Source organism: Haliaeetus albicilla, chromosome 17 (genome assembly GCF_947461875.1).
Source record: "Haliaeetus albicilla chromosome 17, bHalAlb1.1, whole genome shotgun sequence".
In the NCBI taxonomy this organism is placed as follows: Eukaryota; Metazoa; Chordata; class Aves; order Accipitriformes; family Accipitridae; genus Haliaeetus; species Haliaeetus albicilla.
Window position 1 is genome coordinate 22700363 of NC_091499.1, and position 22862 is coordinate 22723224.

General features: G+C 40.7%; 1 protein-coding gene across 1 annotated transcript in view; it reads left to right on the plus strand.

Moving 5' to 3' along the window:
- The window catches only part of FRK (fyn related Src family tyrosine kinase), a 55177-nt gene extending 36292 nt beyond the window's left edge, over window positions 1-18885 (plus strand). Inside the window, exons 5-8 of the mRNA XM_069805036.1 lie at window positions 7802-7960; window positions 12998-13179; window positions 15360-15525; window positions 17361-18885. Coding sequence (XP_069661137.1) covers window positions 7802-7960; window positions 12998-13179; window positions 15360-15525; window positions 17361-17575 — 722 coding nt within the window. The 3' untranslated portion in view covers window positions 17576-18885. The remainder of the gene's footprint in view (window positions 1-7801; window positions 7961-12997; window positions 13180-15359; window positions 15526-17360) is intronic.
- The last annotated feature ends 3977 nt before the right edge of the window (window positions 18886-22862 follow it).

Genomic DNA, 22862 nt, shown 5'->3' on the forward strand with positions numbered 1-22862 from the left:
TTTTCACCATTTGGAGTGCCTTACTGTAATCAGTTAGGACATTGGTTTTCCATAGTTCGCTCTCATCATTACTCATGAGGAATAACATTTCAATAATTAAAGAAAAACCCCAATACCCTCACCCTAATCTGAGTAATAAATGCTTACCTTGGTACTAATAAAATTACAGCAAAGGCTAAGTCTGCTAGTTTCATTCATCATAATATAAAGATGATAAATGAATGGAAAACATAGTAGTCCATGAGTAATCAAGAAAAACAGCATATTATATGTTGATGATTGAAGCTTCCAATATTCACATAGGCAGTATTTCAGACTTCAAGTATAACACTCTAAAACGATCTTCTCCTATTGCTTGGCTCAAAGATCTAAATCAGTTGTCTTTACACTGGGGGAGGAGGGAGCGTATTTTAAACCAGCTAAGCTGCTTTACAGTGTAGACCCAGAGGAGAAGAAAGTCATCAGAATGACAGAGTATGATAAACTGCAAGTGATCTGGCAAATATAGGAGATTGAGATGGAGAGAGTTCTGTTAAAATGGCTTTACCACCAGAGAAATTGTGACATGGAACCATGCTCTCATTTCCAAGCAGGGGCAGGATAATCAAGTAAGGTGATCACACAGCAAACAATATAGAAGATCATAATACAATCAGTACGTCGTAGATCTATAGACCCGAAGGCGAGAAGGGTTTTCTGCTAGTTGGAGTTTTTCTGTTGAGTCTTATTTTGCAGTGTACATCTGTCCTAGATCATCTGTAGTCTGAATACTTTGCAGTTGTATGCCATTCCATTTCACCCCTCTGCTGAGATAGAGTATTTACATTTAATCAAAACATAGCTTGTTATTGACTAGATAATAACTAGAAGTCTTCTAGTCCTGAGATGGAGTCACAGAGAGAAGTTGCCTCTGCTATCTTTGACAGTTTGTATCAATGGAGTATCACTATGTCTGTAAGAATGTGGGCCTGATTTCTCATCCGGATTTATCTGTTGTCTCCTCTTTAACTCTTGTTATGTCTTCTTGTAATAAAATAAAAGTTTCCTCATATGCATTATTTTTTCTTTCCGTTCTGGAGGTACATACAGAGCGAGTTAAACCAATTTTCAATTGTCTTTAGAAAGGCTGAATATAGTTTCTTGTTACATGGTACTCTCCTCATTTCTCAAATAGTTTTTCTAGACTTACACTAATTTCTAGCTATTGCTGCTAAAAGGCTTAAAATGATTGTGTCTAGGTAGATGACCTTCTAACCTGTAGGAAAAATTAAACTCCCAGAATTCTGGTGAGGTGGCAGTGATGGATATTTCTCAGAGCCAGTTCTCACTTGATGCAAATGTGTGATTCCTGACTTGTGAGTAATTACAGTATTTGGAAATCTGTTTCCACTCTGATTTCGAGCAGAGCCAAATGTTCAGATACTGCACACAAACTGGAAATTTCACAAGTGTTTCTTTTAGAAACATTGATACGTAGCATACTAGCTACATTTTTCCTATTTTTAAGCATCTAACATCTTAGATATACCAGACTTTTTTAATAATTAGTGGGAAGAAATAAGCATTACATGTCAGATAAATCATACTACAGAGTAGAAATGTACATTACAATGAGAGAATAACATGCTATTAAAGCATGTTTCTTTCCATTGATTGTAAAGTCTGGACAGCTAACTCAGATCTAAGTGCCTGAATAATTGCCTACAGTTGGAGGAGGTGAATTCAGCTACCAGCAGTGTTCTGTAATTCCACAAAATTTACAACAGTAACAAAACTGAGGAAAATGTCAAGCTGGTGCAGCCTATGAGAGCTTGAATTGGTCAGCCTGGGAGCCCTCTGACCAAGAAGTTCAGAAGGATTGGGGTTCTTAAGGAGACCATAGGAAATGTCCATCTTCTGATGAAGCTGGTGGGGTGTCACCCTCTACCTTTATGATTATGGAGTATCTAGTTTAACCAGCTTCAGAGTTTGGGGTTTGCAGTCCACTCTTTATGGGCAACAGGGCTCCAGACACAGCCCTTACGGACTGTAAGGGAGATTTTGCAGGAAAAAGAACTCAACCAGAGATGTTTTCACATTTAATGAACCATCCTTTTTCAATTAATTCCTGTTTCTGCTAGCAGTTTGTTGTCCATCACTAAACAGAATGTTCAATACTTCACTATCAAAAACATCAGAAGATGAAATCTGTTGATCCAGAACCATTTTTTTTTTTCCCAGACTCTTTGGAGACTTTTTTCAGAGCCAGTTGTGGATTATGAAGACCTTCAAAATGTCAGAATGATTAGTCTGTGATCCTTATATTTATACAAGGTTTCTATTAACTTGCAGGAAAGTCACAAGACTCATAATTAAACTAGAGTCTTTTGGTGTGGTGGGTTGACACTGGCTGGATGCCAGGTGCCCACCAAAGCCACTCTATCACTCCCCCCTCAGCTGGACAGGGGAGAGAAATAACAAAAGGCTCCTGGGTCGAGATAAGGACAGGGAGAGATCGTTCACCAATTACCATCGCAGGCAAAACAGACTTGTTGGGGAAATTAATTGATTTATTACCAATCAAATCAGAGTAGGATAATGAGAAATAAAACCAAAGCATGGGCTTCCCACGGGGTCACAGCCTCCTTTGGGCACCCACCTGCTCCAGCGTGGGGTCCTCCCCAGGCTGCAGGTGGAGATCTGCTCCCCCGTGGACCTCCCTGGGCTGCAGGGGGACAGCCTGCCTCACCATGGTCTTCCCCACAGGCTGCAGGGGAATCTCTGCTCCAGCGTCTGGAGCATCTCCTCCCCTCCTTCTGCACTGACCTGGGGGGCTGCAGGGCTGGTGCTCTCACATGTTCTCACTCCTCTCTCTGGCTGCAGTTTCTGTGCCCGCTGCAACTTTTCCCCCCCTTCTTAAACCTGTTCTCCCAGAGGCGCTACCACCATCGCTGATGGGCTCAGCCTTGGCCAGCAGCGGGTCCATCTTGGAGCCGGCTGGCATTGGCTCTGTCGGACATGGGGGAAGCTTCCAGCAGCTTCTCACAGAAGCCACCCCTGCAGCCCCCCCCCACTACCAAAACCTTACCCACTATATTCCACCACTTGCTTCTGCAAATCACATTTAAGAATTATCATTAAAATCCATTTTCATCACACAAGATTCACTCGCATCAACAAAAGAATTCCCCACACCAAAATCAAAATAGCATGATTACAACACCTAAAAAAAGTGGACGATTTACACACAATACACCCCTCGTCCCTTCACCAGAATTACAACTGAAATTCCCCACGATAATTTTGCTCTTCGCTCTCTATCTTTGCTCAGTCCATGTTTTGCCCATTACCTCTCCTTATCCTTATTACAATCTGTTGATCACTGTGACTATAAACAAAAAAAGCAGTAGTAATGTGATGCCTTCATTCAGATAATTCTCTTATTTGTTCACTGGTGTTTGACTCTGCTCTGGAGACATCTGTGACATTTTACCAGCCAAAAAAATAGTGATGGATGTGTGAATGAAAAAACAAAACACAAGAACATCTTTGTCTTAAGGAACATCTCTGACTTTTGAGTTATTGACTCAATCATCAAAGAGGTAGGGATCAGCAGATAGGAAAATGGTCTAGAAACCAGCAGTTGCTATTTGTGTTCTTGGCTTTGCACAGCACTGTCTTGCTGTAGGTCCCTGAACATGTCATTTCACGTTTCTGGTTTTATTTCTTCATTGAGACATTGTTTTTTCTATTTAAGTGGAAACCATTGCAGCAGGGATTCGCACTTTGTCCTATGCTGAATGTGATGGATTCTCTAGAACCTATTGTCTGGGCTAGCTTGCTTCTCCAACTGTCAGGGTGTAAAGCAGGCATCTATCATCACCAATTAATCGTATCTGAGAAAGTTCCTTATGCCTGTTAAAGTTGACAGATGCATTTGTCATTATCATGTTGTAAAGCATCTCCCAAGCTTCTCTCTTCGCATGGAAGCTGCCCAAGCATGATTTTTTTTTTTTTCAGGAGGCTTTCTCAAAATGGTCTCTGAGTTGGTACTGTCAGTGGACGTTTTAATAATATTTTCAGTTCTTCAACATCTCATCTCTCTAGTGCATATGCAGTGTAAAAAGCTTTACACTCAGGAAAGTCTCCCAATTTCCCTGAACAAAGAATTTCTTTTATTCCATTTAGATCAGTACATAACCTTACACTAACTTGTAAGTTCACTTCTGTATGGTGACAAAGCTGCTTGAGGAATCGTCAGACACCTATCTCATTGTCCTGTCAATGTGAATAGTTTACACTCAGTCTCTTGTGTTACCAAAAACTTTGTCTTTTTAATGCTATTTCTTTATTGTGCATAAACTTATTCAGAAGCTCACAGCATATGCTCTAAGTACTCTGTATGTAAGTTCATTTTATATAAAGTTATTCAGAAGACAAGGTTGCTATGTAGTACAAGGTTACTTTGAAGTAATTTGGGAAGGTTTATTGAAAGTTGCAAACACAGGGTCTCTGGAGGGGCTTATCAAATATTTAAAGACCACTTACATCTATGCCAGTGGAAACTGGAAAATAACTGACTTCTCTAACTCATTCCAAATTATCAGTGTTTTATCTTATAATGTGAAACTTCCTCAATTCTAGAACAAAATATTTACAGAAAGTAATCAGAACTGATATACCTGCTTTAAGTAGGCTTAAATTAGAGGTGATTTCTGGCAAAGCAGCACATCGTAGAACACATCAAAGAAACATATTCCAACATTTTGTTCTTAAGAAGGACTTTGTCATTTATAAAAACATTTTTGATTCAAAAACAAATTATCAAAACCATGTTTTCCTCAGGTACTGATCAGTCTACGCTAAAACTGGAGTCTTACACAAGGGATGCTTGTTGTTTCAGTAGAGGCTTCTGTTAACTAGTTGGTTTTTGATCAAGGGGTTTCTACTTAGTAATCTGCTCTTCATGCTGTTTACAATTTACAGCTGAAAACATATAATTCATTAAAAGCACATGTAATTCAACTACAAATTAAAACTCCCAGTTATATGAAACTCAATGTGGCATGTATTTTATATATTTCATTTATATAAACTTCCTCAAAGAAATGTATTGTAACCTCTTTGCTGCTATTGTGACAGGCTTTATCTAACGAATTTGTAACAAGCATGTTTGCTTGCTTTTAGAGGCAGTTTTGGCTTTGCTTATCTAGTTGCTAAAACTTAATCTTAGACAAGACACTGATAAAGGCACTTAATTTTTTCAGTTAGCATCCAATCCACTTATTAACTACGGTATAAGAGCTACAGGGCTCTGGGGGGTTTTGCGCACTATCTGCTATTTGTGCTATTTAAAGATATAAACTAAGTAAAAACAAAGGTTACATATGCTGTTTAAAATATACAGGAAATACTTATTGATTTTTGTCACTGGTTTGTTATCGTTATTAATTACTTTTACAGCATAAAGAAGGATTTGCTGCTATTCAGCTAATAGACTACTTCCCTCCTGATCAATTTATTGGAAGTTGTCACACGTGAAAAACATGTTGCTTGATTTCAGTTTGTTGGAAGAAGTTTATAGCTTGATTAAACTGAGAGATTCCTTGTAGGCAAACTTTGATGATGGGAACAAATCAGACTGTCATTTTCTATGGTGTGAAGAAATCCTGTATAATGATCCACAGAGGGCAGGTGATTTGGTAGACCCCAAGTCAGCAAATACTTTATCCTTCTTAGGATCAACTTGTCAAATTTTGGCACTGATGCTAAATCACTAGTCGTGCTTATGCATTTACCTTTGGAGGCAGAATACTTCACACCATGCAGCTTCTCTGCAGACTTTAGGATGATTTCCATGAGAAATGCATATATCTTAGAAAGAGTAAGCAAATGGATCACAATATTAAATCAGTATCAAAGTGAGTCCAAACCCTATAAAGACAACCCTAGGCTTTTTTTTTTGAAATCTAGGGTTGGTGGAAAGTTCAAATAAAGCTGTAAAGATTGTGCTGCTCTAAACAGGAAAAGGACATGGCTTTAGCATTACAGATATTTGCGGTTTTTTCCACCTGACTGTCATAATCGCTGCTTTATCCAGACCAAGTATGAGTCATTTACTTTTCATGCAGGCCCCCACTTTCCTCTGACAGTGACAAAAGGAAATGGGTAGAGCCTGTACCTGTTGAGGAGATGTATTATTGGCTGCTATCCATTTATTGATGGCATGGAAATCCATTAACTTTCACCATCCCTCCTAATGACATCCTATAAAGTATTGTCAAATTGGACCTCGTGGGATTGCCAAGGAAAGTATGAGGACACAGGGAAGAGGAGCACCTGTCCCCTGCAATAAGCCTTGCTCTCACAAGTTGCAATGTCAAATGGCTCTTTTTTCATAAAGTCTATGTCAGAAGCATTTCTGAGTCATTCCTCTTGCATTGATCCAAGAATATGAAATCACACATCATTGTTATGTTTTGGGAAATAAGTCGGAGCAATTTTCAGGAGGTGGCATTCAAGGTAGGTGTTGGGTGAAGGTGGCCCGGCTGATTTGCCGTTTCGTTCTGTAGAACAGATTTTCTGGTGGAGTTTTATTGCTGAGCCATTTAGCATCCTGCCAGCATTTCACTTCATTTAAACATCCATGTTCAGAACAGAGCCAAACTCCCAAATAAACCTTGTTGGTTACCTAATATTAAAAACCCATAAAATAAAGTCTCTTTGGCTTCTCAAATGACTCAGTCTGCTTACATGAAGAAAAAAGTTTGTTTTTAAACACGGCATAAAGCAGACTAGACTTGGGTAGATTTTTTTTTCCCTCAGACTTCGCTGTAATCTTTTCTTAATGAAACTATTTTGATTTGGGAGGAAAGAAACATTTGAGTAGTTGGATAATGTCATTTTTTTTGTACAAGTATTGTGAAGTAGGTGTTATTTACCATCTTCCTCAAAGAACTGGATCATTCATAGAGAAAGCTTTGCTTCTTTATTTGTGCATGTTTTTTCTAATCAATCCCCAGTTCAGGACATATGAGCTTTAATCCTAAATTTGCCACCGACTTTAGCTCCCTGTGCCATTTCTGTATTGTTTCTTTGACATAGTTTATGCATTGGCTCACTGTGTATATGAATAGAACTAGAGATACTACGATGTTATGTAACACTTAAAAAGTTGGGATCATTAGCTTTTAAGATACTTCTGCATTTAAGGGGGTGTAAAATTACTGTTACATCTGTGCATACATTGGTATTTCTAATAAGGTTGCTGTTATGTGAACATTGTAAATAGTTATTTGTATTTATGTACATGAAGTGCACACATCTATTCCTTGTATGCTAAAGTGATTTCAATGCTTTCAGGCTTTGATTGCTGAAGCTGAAAAAATAGTTTAACAAATTATTATTGCAGCACTTTTTTTCCATCAGAAATTTTATGTTCATTACCTAGGCACTCTTACCTCAGTTTCTGGTCATTTTGTTAACTAGTTGTAACATAATTGTTTGCTTAAATTATATCAGTTAACATTCTAGCCTCACTTTTTTCTGTTTGAGGGAGGCCTGGGGAACAGTTAATTTTAGCCTTCATATTTCTGGTGGCTGGAACACATATGTTCTCTGTCCTTGCACAACTGGCGTGTTTCACTCATTAACTGTTTATTTCAGCTGCACTGTCTGTTTTCTGTGGGAACTGTGAAGATTTGAGATGCTAATGTTCTTTGAAAGACAGAAAACAATCTCCGTTATTCCCTTAAGACTGCCAGGCTGGTAGGAAGGCCTTTAATAACCTCAGCTTATGTTTTGTTATATGCTGTTGTTTCAGGTTCAATGGATCCAAAGGACTTTCTGAGGGAAGCACAAATAATGAAGAACTTGAGACATCCAAAGCTTATACAGCTTTATGCTGTCTGTACTTTGGAGGACCCGATTTATATTATTACTGAGCTGATGAGATATGGAAGTCTTCTAGAATACCTTCAAAGTAAGCAAATGGCTATAAACTCATTTCAAGGGGTGCCACTGCTGTCAGTTTAGTAAACACACTAACAGAAAAGATAGAAGTACAACACTCTGGTTTAATATAAAAGCTACATTATTTGTCGTGTGTGGGGCTGAGAAAAGAGGAAAGAAAGAGGTTTATGAATTTCTGAAGTGCCAAAGTATTTGAGAAGTAGGAGAGAATCACATTCACAGTTTGATTCTTGCCTTATAATGACACACATTTTTCCACCCAGTTCCATGAGTATATGGGAACATACACCAACAGAATAAAAATATAAGCATCCAGAAGGATAGGTCATCATATTTGACATGAAATAGAGGCACTTCCACAAAATGTACTTAACAGCTTTGAAATCTATTACTAGGCAGGGATAGCCTTTCACTGTGAATTTGTCCCTTGCTTATCGCATTAGGGCTTTTATCTCAGCAGCACTTCAAAGTGCTCTTTTGAAGGCAAATAATAATTAAAAATAGAGTTGTACAGCCTGGAACAGACTAGCATAATTATTGCACTTTAAGTTCACCCCTGCTATTGAGAAATGCTTGATTCTAGTGTTGTTACCCATTTTCAGTTTAGCAGATGTCTCTGAGATGCTAAATGTCTCTAAAGCTGTAATGATCTCTTGAAGACAAAATGTTCGCTGCGATTGTCTTGCTAAATTTCTTCTCTGTCTCCTGCACATAAGGCAAAGCCCTGTGAAATGCCACAGACAGTATTTACCATGACACATGCCTTCCCCCATCTTCTCTGTGGAACCATTTTTAAAGCGAGGCTTAGTCCAGGGCCAATTCCATCTAAAGAAATCTCTGGTAGAGGGACAGTCCCACCAGGAACTTCGCAGAGAGGGGCTGCAATGAGCTTGGGCCAGATCATCTACAGTTTTGTAGGCATTTAGCAGCCAGAGGTAGCAAGGCACAAATTTTCTTTAAATTCTCATCTTTGGTGCCTTTGTGTGCTTATCTGATTGAAAGAGCTTGGCACATCAGGAAATGATTGCTGTGCATGAAAACATGTATTGCACCTGAGAAACAGCTCTGAGAAAGCCAGCATGAGTCACAGCTATTGCAGAGGTGAAAATCGGCCTGTTTGTGCATGGAGTACAACCTGTCCAGGACGCATCAGCGCTGCAGCCTGCGTGTGGATCAGTTGCCAGCATATGCACAGCAGCTGCCCTTACTGTGGGCAGCGCAGGTATGCAGCCTGATCTTTGCCTGAGCGCTCATTCCTGTAGTCCTGCATCAGAGAGACTGTGAAAAGCCAGTTGCTTTCCAGGCAGCCATGAAGATAACCGTAAAAATGGCCAATTGAAACCCAGCCTAGCAGTACCTCTCCTTGTCTGATAGCCTGTGCACACGGGGATAAACAGAACTAAGAGGTGGAGGCAGAGATCCAGGTGCTTTGATAGTATTGGTCAGAGAAAAGTCGTCACCGTCAGTGAGAGTAATAAAGAGATTTGAAGCTTGCTTAGAGCTCTGTGACTGGAAGTGATCTGTGTCGGCTGGCGGTCAGTGCACAGCTCCTGATAAGCTTTCTTGAGACTCAGCCACTGCAGAAACCAGGAAAACATTTCCAGAAGGCTGCTGTCTCTGTGTGCACTATGGGTAAATATGGCAAACTAAAACAGAGGGGAAAGTCCAGAGATCATTCTTTGGTTAAGTTTCCCCTCCTAGAAATGCATGGTATGTCTTTCCAGCTTTAAAAATCCCTAATATTCCATGCATAGTGACTGTCGCGTTCTACCATAACGACAGCTACTTAATAATGATGGGCATTTGAATTCCCTGTGCACCCCATGAAAGTACTTCGGGATACCTCTTGATGAACAATGCTATGCAGAGTTATTGAGCTGCCACCAGTATGAGAAAAATGCAACTGAAAACTTTTCTTTGTTATTGGATGTGAATGCAAGTGTCATAAATGTATGAGTGTTTTTATCAATTCTGATAGACCTGGGGCTTGTTCTGCAGGGACGCAGTCTTGAAGCCCGGTGAATTATTATGGAGGCAATGCTCTCAACTGGAGAAAGTGCTGCTTATTTACTTATTTTTTTATTGTCAGGCATCTGTCAATGAGAATGTTTTCCTGTCTTTCCTATATGAGATATTGTGATTGATTCCTTAGAACAGGGTACAGATCCTAAGCCTTCTTTAATATTTTTCTCTAATAAATTTTTCATATAAGGGCAATAGTTTTGTCAAAAAATATTAGTAAAAAAGGACATGGAGGCATTACATTTTCTTTATAGGATAAAGAATAAGCTATGGGAAGGTTTTATAAATTCACCGGTAGTGCCTGGTTTTGAGTGTGGAAGTTATATTAACCTTGGGTTTTTGTTGTAGTTTTTCCTGCTTTAAAACACCTTAAAACAAACTAGAGCATGTGTATACCCATATGAATACAGCTGTAAACTCTTCCAACCTGCTCTGAGCCAGCCAGGTAGGATCTGGCTCTGGTCTGGAAACCTCAGTAGTTGTACTAATGCAGTGCTGTGCTTGAACTTGTGTGCTTTGGCTGGCCCAACCAGGGATTTTGGAGGTATAGTCAGAAATCTTTATGAGATGACCATACGTGATTTGCACTTCAGATCCCAAAGAGGCCCATGCTTTCATCCTCTATGTGCACAGTTTGCAGCTCCTGATCAGCTGAGGCTCCTCCTTACAGCTTTCCCTTCTTTAGCTCCAGAACAGGAGCAGCGCAGAACCAGCTCACAGAGGAAGACCCTCCAAGAAATAATGCAGCAGCCAGGGCTACAGTGGCTTCTTCCCTTCCCTCAGCCCACCTGCTAAAGGCAGTAGGTCAGCCTGATCTGGGATCCCAAACAAGCCCCAGTGGAAGAAATAGTCTTTCAGCTACAAGTCCACCATTAGACATGGATCTGGTCCTTGTCCTTTAACAAGGTGCACCTGTGTGTCCTGCAGGGAATAAGACAGGGAGGGTTTAGCGGCTCTAACTCCTTTTCTGCCCTGAAGCAGCTCATTAAATGCAAGGCTTATGAGTCATCCTTTTTTCCGTGACATCCTTGTGTTCTGCCTCTTGGAGCAAGCTTGTGTCAGGCCAGCCTGGAGTGTCAGCAGAGCAACGACAAACCTGTGCCCAAGTCTGTCTGCATCCTAGTCTGCTTTCACCAGGAGGTAGTTCGCAGCCTGTGCAAATGAAGGAGCAGTGTGAAAGGGAACATGGAGAGAGGGATTTTAAACTGAGTCACATCATAAGCCAGTTTCCAAAACCCAGGGACTCATGCAAGGTACTTGTAAATATTTAGTTAATTTCTGATTAAGTACAACTTAAGCATCATTTCCAGATTTATGTCTTTGTCCAGCAAGCTGAATAATAAATGTTGATGCCTGCCAGTCACCAGAACCGCAAAACTTCAGTGTTATATTATTCTGTGGCCTGATGATGGATTTTCTTGATGGTTAAGCCATAGATTTTCACATAGCCTGATTTTTATCCCTCTCTCTTTTAAAGGTCAAGGCAGCTATTAAACACATGTGTGGGAGAGGAAAAGACTTTCTGGGTCAACAATAGAAGTAAATAATCTTAGTGCTGGATTATCATGACAATGACTTTAGCCTCAAAAAGGAAGTAGGACAATAGATATACAGGGAAAATTCAATCATTTAAAATTAATTTCTTTTACCTATTCATCTCAGAACATCCAGATGAGCAGGAAATTCAAGGCCTGGAGATTGCAGAATAGATTAGTAAACAATGGAATTTCACACTCCTCATAAGGAGTGATTGCAAGGTTAGGTCAGATAAAATGCCAGAACTGGGGCAGGCTATGCAAAACAATGCTAAGACACACTTTCACTACGAATCAATTCAAAATAAGCCACAGAAAAGTGCCAGCTACAAATGTTTTATTTTCTTTTACACAGAGGCAGTAAGGAAAAGTCACCATCCTCAATGAGAAAGGAGAGTACTAATAAACGTAGCAGCAAATGCTTAGCTTTTTGATATTGTTAAGATTCTGAAACAGAAAGTTGAAACTGTTTTGAGTATTAGAGGCTACAGAGGTAGACACTTAGGCTTCGGTGCTGCAGTGTTTGGGTTTGGGTGGCAGTGATGCTTGAATACAGCGCTGATTTGGCTTACCTAGATTACCCTGGGGTATGAATTCTTTGCTGTGAGGAAGTCAGCTGTCCCCAAAAATGCCACAAAGGCCCTGAATTTGAATTCTAATGTGTTATACTCCAATTACTTTTTTTTTTGAGTACCTGTCTTTCTTACTATTTTTGGCTGCAGTTTTTCATGGCCTAAGTCTCTTTACTTCATTTCTGGAGGGAAGTTGCTCTGCTCAAAGTTCTTCTACTACTTTGTTTGAACAGCTGATCTTTGCCACATCTCTATTTCTGGGACATGCTGATCTTACAGTGGTGGGAATGACATGCACATTGCTTCAGAAAGTTCTACAAGAGAAGCAGGCAGCTTGAAAGCAGCTCAAGGAGTCCTACTGTTGAGTAGCAGCAACAGATATAACAGCGTGAAGCAGTCAAGTGGACTGGAAAGTGAAAATGAGAGTTACACTTGACAGTAGATGGTATATTTCCTAGTAAGAATCATTGGAGAACAGGGAAACAGCATAATTCTGTGCTTTTCCATCTTTAATCAGCTTTGGCTACACCCAGTGAGTACTGACATTAACTCTTACTCACAGTTTGAAGTGGGTTATGCACTTGTCAGAAAGGCAAACATCTGCATTACTATCGGTGGATAAACGCCTTTTTCTTTGGACTGTGTCCAAAGGTCTTTCCAGGCCTAGATGAACTGCTGCATTTAGTATGTACTCTTTTAAAGAAGATGGGACAGGCATTGTTATGCAGTTATTGTGCAACTAGCTGCATGACTAAGTAGTGTCATTCACTAACCTCTGTCATTTGGTCAGGCTGTTATGTTACTGTATTGCATGGTTTTGTTGATTTGTGTTGGCTATTGGAACCAGTCAGCTGTTATGTTATTTATATCTGAATACGGTAAATACTATGTTATCCTTGTAATCTTCTTTTTAAACAGAAGATGCAGGCTCCCAAATATTCCTGCCACATCAAGTAGACATGGCTGCTCAGGTGGCTTCCGGGATGGCTTACCTTGAATCTCAGAATTATATCCATCGGGATCTGGCAGCCAGGAATGTTCTTGTTGGTGAACACAGTGTTTACAAAGTGGCAGACTTTGGACTTGCAAGAGTTTTTAAGGTGGGTTGTGAGAAGGTGAACTGGCTCTACTTTAACGCTGGGGAACAAGGTGGAAGAGGTCAACTAAAGGACAAACTGTAGCCTCTGAATTGCTGGGTCCAGGCAAAAGGCATGTCCAGGGAGAAGAGGACCCCTAACGTGTTCATTTGTATCCTCTACCTGTGTTATCCCATGCAAGGTTAGAAGCTGGCCAGTGCCTTTGTGTCAGTCTGAAGATGGCATCCTGGTGATTGCTTCCCACTCAGCCAGCAAGGAAGGAGCCTGGCAAGCAATGCCCTTTCCTGCACAATCTTTATCCACATCACTAGTGTCTGCCCCATGGAGAGAGATCACAGGAATGATGGCCAAATTATATTCCTGAGCCTGTAAGGGAAGGCATATAAAAATGTATTGACAGGTATTCTCTCCTTCTTCACTTCCCCACTGCCTCCATGATGCTTGCGAGTGCAGGTAGTAATCATAAAAGAACCTTACTCCTCTCCACGACTAACAGCAGAGTTCATGAAGTGAGCTCTCAGAGCTTTAAATCTGATGCAGTTTCAAGTTCTTTGCCATTGCACTGTTTTTTTTCTCTAGTCCTTGAGGACGTGGAATGCCAAGTAACGCTGACCAAGATCACCCTAGGAAAGAGCTGTGGTTTAGAAATGAGATTTCCTACCTCTGAAAATGATTTGATCAGAGTTGGAAAGATTTGATTTGACATATTTTATGGATTTCAATATGTAATCCATAATTACTGAGGTCTTATTATTGTTTTTATTGATTTATGTTCTTGCACTGAGAAGGAAAAACAGAGAAAAAAGCCCTCTGCTTCTCGTTTGTTTTTTTTTCCATTCAAGCAGCAGAAATTGAAGTTCATAACAGTTGGATTTATTACATACTGAAGTATAGAATAATGGCTTGACAATGGCATCAAGGGACTTTGAAAGTGCTTTTTGCTTAATTTTGATTCTTCTAGTTATGCATAAGTTCAGATTGCACATTTTTTAACATGAAAAATATTTATTTTTAAATGAACAATGCTTCAAATGGATATTTCTCCTCAGTCCTCCCTAGAGAGGGTAATAATTTACAGCTGTTGACATTTCTTGTTAAAACTGAACTTTACTAAAATACTCTGTCATAGAGTCATCTTGGCAGACTTTCTTAGGAATATTCTTTCCTAAGCCAAAGCACTAACATGGTCACATGCAAAGATCCCAAAGGAGTAGGTGTGAGAAATGAAATTTCTATTTCTATATGTGTTAATTAGCATAACAAAATCGTTTCTAGAAATTAGTATCATGGTCAAGATACAACCTGCATCAATATGTAGATACAAAACAGTAACAACCAGTCTTTTCAAAACTATAGGGCAGTACAGCTGGGCAATATACGTTCTGTATTAAAACAATCAAACAAACAAATTCTTGTACACATTTGCCTGGATTTGCATGTGAAAAACCTGACCAAGGCTTGGATGTGACTGATGTGCACTAAATTATGCTTAGGAATTAAAGAGAGAATAAATGTTCACAAAGTTTAGATGTGTATGCTATAAAACTTTAAGGACATGATTCTACAAAATTGCAAGTAAATAATTTTTCTTTTTCTATGTGTCTTTCATCTTCACTTTACATGAATTAATTGGACCTGCTGTAAGCTAATATGTTAATTTGAATCACTTGGAGTTTGTTCTTTGGTCTCTGAAACCTGCTTAAGTGATTGTTATCAAAGTCAATGGCCCTTCAACACTGCAATAAATCACAGAAGAAAGTTTCCGAAATTCATTAGCTCTTGCTCTTTTGCCTTCTCTGTTTACTGAAGAACAGACATAGAGCCATTTGGTCTCTACTGTCAGCAGTCTGCTTACACTGCCACTCCTGACAGACTTCTGAAATCTTGCATGCCAGGTCCAGAATTCACAATAGCAGGTCATAATTAATCACGAGCCACTCCAACGCTGTGTGCTCACTTGAAATGAAAAATGCTTTAGAAAAGCCTCCAATGAATGGTAGCATTTCTCAACTGTGAAGCCCAATTCAACAGTAGACTTCAGAAAGTGCATGCTTTAATACTGTGAAAGGCAAGTGCTTGGCTAAAAGAGGATAAGATTAAGCACATGCTTAGCTTAGTCAGGTGCTTAAGTGCTTTGCTGAAGCAGATCTGAAATCAGGCTTGCTTCGTTTTGCCCATGACAGGTAGAAAATGAAAACATATATGAAGCTAGGCCTGAAACAAAACTCCCAGTGAAATGGACAGCCCCGGAAGCAATCCGCTACAACAAATTCAGTGTTAAGTCAGATGTCTGGTCATTTGGAATACTTCTGTTTGAAATAATCACCTACGGGAAGATGCCTTACGCTGGTAAGTGCTTTTACCTAAAGAATGTCTGATGTTTTCTTGCTTTAAGAACAACACACAAAAATGTTGAATGCCTGTACTGCGGGCATGTTAAAGGGTTAAAACTTTAAATACAGAAAGAAGGCTGTTCAGATGAGGCCCATTTGGTGGGTCAGACCTTCTGGCTGCCCCAGGCTCCCTGGAAGCTTTCCAAAGGCTGTGATTAGCAGCCATTCAAGCTTCCTCTCACTGGAGTCAACCTGCATTGCGCAGGCACCTAAGCCAACTGGCTATTTCCCTCTAGCATCAGCTCAAAGATGCCAATTCTTGGAATGTGCAAAAAGGGAAGTTTTTTCTGTCTCCCATCCTGCCCTTGTTTTTGGTTTTGTTTTGTTTTAATTTATTTTTTGGAGGATATCTCATGGCAGAACAGATTATTATGTGTGAAGTGCAGGCACTTGAGGAAGAAGGTGTCTGAAAAATGAATCGGGGTGTTTTTACCCCCTTCCCTCATATTTGACTATTGCAATGGAAAGTCTCCATAGAGAGAAGGATCACAAGAATTGGGAATAAAATGGCACCAACCTCAAAAGTAGATTTAATGGTATAAGAGCAGCTATTATTCCTAGCATCATGAGAAATGGTCAAGGAACTGTGGCTCCAATAACACAAGATATCAGTGAAATGACTGACTGTGACTCATTTTGTGCTGGCGAGGAGAACACAAGGGGAGGACTAAAGCAAAAAAAAAGTTATGCTGCATCTGCACAGGCCTGAGGGGTGGTGCGTTCATCATAAACTACATTTCACAGGGTCCCAAACTGGTATTTCCTGTAAAAGGAAAAATTGATTTTGCTTTTTGATTCCCACCCTCACCTCCTCTGAAACCATTCTGAAAAAAAAAAAAGAAAACCAAAGCCAAAACCCCTCAACTCTTTCTTCTATAGACGATAGGTGTGTGCATATGCACACATGCACATAAATAAACTATTCAAGTATAAATGACATGTAACACCATGATTCTTGGTATTGTCTGAAAATATGTTCAGCATTATCCCTTTGCAAAGGCATAGTTTACCTGTAACTTTACAGTAGAAAATGTCCTTTTGCTGTGGCTATTTGCTTCCTCGATACTACTTTCAGGAGTTTGTCCTCAGTAATCAGTTAGGAGAAGAGGTTACGTCGATCCATGGTGGCAGTGGGTAACATACAGGGGGAACACCATTCAGAGATCTAGGGAAAAGAAGTAAAGATTATGCAGTTCAAGATGTAATTTGAAGAGCAGAAAATTGAAAGGGAACAGGACAATAGCCTTAATATATAAAGGTATAGCAAAGGTAGGGGAACGGGTTCTTCTCCGCGACTCGCGGTGACAGAGCAGGCAGGATGCCATCGCGTAACTGCACCAGACGAAGCTTAGGGCTGACGTTAGGGAAAACTTTCGAAATGTGAGGAAAATTCAGCAGCAGGACATATTTTCTCGGGGGATTTTGGAGTCACTGAGACAAGAGGGGTTTAGGAACAATTTAAGCGAAACAGATGTCAGAAAAATTTCGGCAAACCCGGGTGGCGGAGGAAAGCCTGACACCCAGACGAACCCCTTTGCTGTGCCTCTCGGGTGGCGCGGTGGGGGTGAGGGGGCTGGGAACCGCCGGAGGTGTTTTGTAACTGCTGGTTTGGGACCCTCCAGTGGCTCCTGTCGCCGTTGAAGGGGGCTGCGGAGGCCAGCCCTGCCCTCAGCCTGCACCCGTACCTCACGGGGCCGGCACCCCGTCGCCTCGTCTCGGTAAGGGACAGGGACACGCGGCGTCACGAAGCGAGACCCCCGAGCGGTCTGACGAGCTCCTTCCGGCTTGCAGGTATGCCGGGACACCAGGTGATCCAGATGCTGGACAAGGGGTACCGGCTTCCTCAGCCGCCGACCTGCCCGGCGCCGCTCTACCAGCTGATGCTGCAGTGCTGGAGCGCGGAGGCGGGCGGGCGGCCCACCTTCGAGACCCTCTGCGAGCAGCTGGAGACCTACTTCGAGACCGAGTCCTCTTCCTACGCCCACGCCCAGGCCGTGGTGAAATGAAGGCCCCGGGCGGGGGCCGAGGGACAGACGCTGGCCGAGGTGGCCGAAGGAGGGGCCGCGAAATCAGCCTGACCTCAGGCGCGGAGGTTGTTAGGGGGCGCGGGGGAAATCCGGTGGGTTTTCATCCCCGCACGGCTACTCAGAGGCACTTATCGTCTTTGCTGCCGGCAAGCGTTTGGCAAGACTAAGCGCCAGGAAGCTGGAGGGGCGGGGGCTTCTCAAAAATAAAATGTCTTCTATTTATTTTTAAATGAGAGATTGCAAGAATGAACAAATGAAATGAGTGTTGCTCAATAACCGTTGTAGCGTTTTGTCATTTCTTTATCGGAATGATTATTTGCTGTTCCTTAGATTCTTCGTTCCTACCAGGTTGTTCTCATGAGGGAATGCGATGGCTCTACACAGCAGGATCTGTGCTTCCAGAGTCCTCTCATTGTAAAAAAAAAAAAAATAATCCCGTGACTGTGATGATGGCAGAATCCAGATTAATTGCCTTGCTTAGACTTGAAGTACATGTGCTTTTGCTGTATCAGAAAATAACACAGATGTTCATGGGAGAAAAGGAATTATTTTGTTTTGTGGATGCAAAGAGTGATCTTTTTTAGTTTGTCTACTCTTCCTCTTTTGCAAGAATAAACACAATTATTATTAGTTTCTTGAAGCTGTTTCTTCTTAATGTTGTTAAATAGTGCCACGGAACCGATGAGTTATTGTGCATTGAAGTGTAAGGATTTGTTCTATAGTTCTTCATTTTAGGACTATTGGCGGAGAAGATACTTTAACAAGAACCCAAGACTGCCTTAGCCTTTTAGAGTGACACCCTTTCCTATCCTGCTGCCCACATCATGGAGCCTCTCCAACAGGACAAGGCCCAAGGCAGGTCTAGGTATTTTGCAGAGGAACTAGCAATCCATGCTTCCATCTTCTCCAGATGTAACTTTAATACGGGAGATTTAAATAATAGATGAACCATTTTATTTTGTTCTATGGGGAAATGGAACCCAGGTGCTTCTGCTAGCAGTCTTTACAGCTACAGATTTTAGATTTTTTTTGCAGTTTTTCTAATTAACTACAGTATCAGTTCTGCTACGATCTGATATCAGTGACAGTTTTATGTTCTCAGTTGTGAGGCTTAGAGAACCAAGTTTTAATTATTTACTTATGATTCATCAATTAATTATTTAACAACATAATCCAGGAATTAAGAGCTGTACTGTGTCAACATAGTGTGAGCTCAGTATAAGTGTGCTACCATTTTCCTCTCATATCAAAAAAGGGTATAAATAAATGAAAAGATTCATTACCTTAAAGGCTGAGTGGCTTTTATTACATATTTTTCATTTTCTTTTCTTCTCTTTATACTTCAAATCCATTCATCTCAGTGCCTTGGTTCTAATTTTTAATTTCCTTTTCCCCTCCTCTACTTTGGGAAGGCAGCACACCATTTTTTTCTTTCATACACATCTCTTATGTACTTGCTATTCAAAACTCCTTTCATTATTTATTGTTTTTCTCCTCTTTCTATTTTACTACGTTTAGAGTCTTTCTAGCATTCTGTCTCTGTTCACCTTAATTTTCTGTACAGTGTTTATCCCTACTAACCCTCTTTATACTAATTACATTTGTAAAGCACGATACAGTGATAATTAATTAGCTGTCATAGTATCCATGCAATTTTGGAAAGTAATCATCCACTCTGAAAGAAGAGGTTAAATGGCTTTGCCAAACCCATCCTAATAAGAATTGGCGTGGAAGGAACTGGGATACTCCCAGGCAAAGTGTCCTGCTGTCCTCCGTCCATGTTTGTTTTGAGACTAGCTACCAGCTCATGGCCCCAACAAGATCTTATTTATGATTATCAAACCTCCATCAATCCATGCGTCTCTCATCTGGCTGGGAGCTGTGTTTAACACTGTTACAGTATGAGGTTAGCAAATCCCACAGAGTAGGTTTATGTAATCGGAATAGGTATGCTGTTATTTGGAAAGATCTCTGTGTCAAACTTGCAGTCTTGATGTTCAAGCACTATTTCTAGCATGATTTTAAGACTTAAAATATTAAGAAAGTTGCAAATAAAAGTTGAGTTTGCCCAACTCAAAAAAACTGTTGATAAAAGAAATATAATCTTAAAAAGTACAGACGTGTGCAGTTGACAGGAGATGAGTTGCCAGGAAAAAAAAAAAAATTGACAGCAGGGAAATAGCAAAGTTCTCAGAATTCCAGATTATACCAACTGGTCCAAGCTGTTCTGTGCTGGCCTCTGCCCTCGGGTGGAAGTCAGCAGGATCTTGCAGGACTCCACTGAAGAGACACCAGTAATTCTGAAGAAAGCACACCTGTACAGTAAGTATCTTCCTAAACTAGCATGTAGGGAATAGAAGGTCTGTTCGTCCAGCTAAGTTGAATACTTTGTCTCCTTAATTTCTCCCATAGTCAGAGAGAGAGGCTTCCTGAGGTGGTGAATCAGTGCATTAAAATTGCATTTCTCCTCTGAAGAACCCCTGGTGGCCTTCTTTCTGTTTGCTGCTATAAAGGTATCCAGGAGAGATGAGACTCTGCTGAGGGGTGGATGTACTAACCCACATGTTGCAAACTGAAATTAGCTGTTTCGAGCTCCCTTTACCAAGCGTGGCCTCACGAACCACCTTTAGCTGCAAGGAGCAGAAGCTGCAAGCGAGCTGCGCCCTGCAGATGTGTGTGAGGAACGGGCACCCACATGTGATGGCCTGCAGGTGACATGGCCTGGCACGCCGTGCTGCTGCCGGCAAGCATGTTCCCCTGCTGCTGCATGCTGCCGTTTTATCTTTTGTGCTTTCTCTTTGCATGCTCGCACAGCCACAGCTAGTTAATGGAGTTTGGATCTGCCAGCTGCCTCGAGCATGTGCTGGACCAGAGCGGGAGACAAGCAGCAGCACTGGCTGAAAGCAGGAGGTAGGTTCACCTTGGTGTGTCTCATTTAGGCACTGCATTAAATAAATAAGTTCATTTGTCTTCATCTTTGAGGCAGCATGTGCATATATGGCCTCCCCGAGGCGACATCCTGTAGGTGAAGATGTGCAGTCAGGCTTTGTCCTCCATGCCTGAACACCACCTCCGCCCCACTGGTGTGTGTCCTGCCACCAGTGCACCCTCTTTTCATACTAGAAGTGGAAAGCAAGGAAAGGCAGAAAGACAGGTAGGTGATGGGGCCAGGACATTCATCTTTCTCTTGCACCTGAGATGCTCCGAGAAAGTCTGGTGCCTGGTAGAGCCCCTTTGCCACTATCAACAATCCAGCTGAGGCCAAGCTTGGAAACCACAGATGCTGCTATGAGATCCAGTCGTTCCTCTTTCTGGAATTCCTTGCAATTCCTTATTTTGCCAGTCCCTAAACTGCTGTTATACCAGTGAAATGCTGCCACGCTCATTTGAGCTCTAACTTTGGGGTCTCTTTTTCCCTGGGCTGGCAGGGGAACAAAGGAAAGAAAAATCAGCAATGCAATGGAATCAGCAAAGCTCTGGAAATAGAGAGTAATGTGGAAAATTAATCATTCGTTCTCAGCTCTTTCTCTCCATATTCTTACAGTCAAATGGATCCATTACCGAGAAAGACTGGAGGAAGAATGCAGCAAAGGGTGAGTTCAATTCACAGAGTTCAATTTGCTTGCAGGCAATGCAACATGCAAAACTATACCTTTCCAAGTCCAATTCCATTTTATAATAATTTTATTTATATGACAGATAACAATTATAGTCAGAAGTCTTTGCTATGACTTGATTTAAATTAAACATCAAGGTTATCATTTCCAGTTAGTGTGTACAGCGAGATGGGTTTAACTTAAGTGACTCTATTCTTGATGCCTTTTATGTTCAAGGTTCTGCTAGAGCTATCTGTTGCACTTGTTTTTACCTGATGGATCATGGAGGGAAACTAATGGATTCAGTTATGAGAAACAGTAATAGATATTTTTGAACTGACATAAATTTCTATGTTTAGATAGAATAAAAGGATCAGGAAGAGATAAGTTGAATTTTCTACAATAGACCAGTCCTTGTGAAATTGACTTCACATAAATTGTAGAGACATCTTTTATGTGATGTTTTATTTATGTAATTCAGTTATTCTTTGAGAACTAAATCATTTTATGTGGTCTTATAAAAGATAATTTAAAAATATCCAACCAGAAAGAAAGAACCTCTATTTTTCTACTAAACTCTCCACTCTTCAGGAAGTTATGGAGCAATGCAATTGTCTTGAACTCTTAAGTATTAGGGAGTCCCTACTGTTTATTTTTTATTCCTATTGGAGAACTTTTGCTCACCTAATCTGTGTTCAAAAACATATGCAGGGATACAAAATGTGATAGGGCAACAGGGAACCTTCTATCACTTGTACTGCTTTCTTTTTTTTGTCCATTGTATCTCATCCTTGCTCTCTGAATGACTTGACTATGAGCAGCAATTTTCTTTGTGTGGATTTGTAACTTATAGCATGCAAGGAACTGAACCAGCAGAGTGCATTAGTTTATTGTGGTTCAGACTCAAACTATCAATGCATAGAACTGGAGCACATGACTCATTCAAGTGATCGCTCCTTACGCTCTCCCACGTGCTTCTGTTTCACTCCTTTGAAAAGTACTGTAGTATCATGTCCACTCAGTGCGCCCATGGTCACTGTGACTCACTGGTCCGCTACCTGTAGTATATGGATCTCGGAGCAGATAAAAATGCTGCAAGAGTTGTGCCACCGTGTGGTATATTTTTATGGAAGGCTGTGTGGCTTCCATTCTGTTCCAACAACATCTGGGCCAGATGTGCTCTCCAGTGTGTGGCAGACCCCTGCCTCAGTCACCTGCTGCAAAAGTTTGCCTGGAAGAACTCTGCATATGCTCGGACAACATACTGAACTGGGGTCTATGAAGAAGCCTTCATTCTATCCACGCTTACTATTAGCAGGTCCATGTAATTTATTTTTTCAGTCTTCTCAGGAATGACTAATACAAAAGAAAAAAATCAATGACATGTATAAGCAAGCTGGGGAAATCACTGAAAAGTACTTTGGCATTTTAATCTTCACAGCTACATTGTGCTGAAGAATTCAGTCCTTCCTTATTTTGGTATAGAGAAAATTAAAACGTACATTTGAAGCATTCAGTATCTTAGAAATGAATTTTAGCCAATTCCTGGATCTAAGTATCACTAAAATTGAAAAATGTGATAGAAATTGTACCTTGGTTCCCACCACTATTTTCAACAAAATAAATTCTGCTAAAATTAGGTAGATACGTGAGAAGATAGGTATACAACA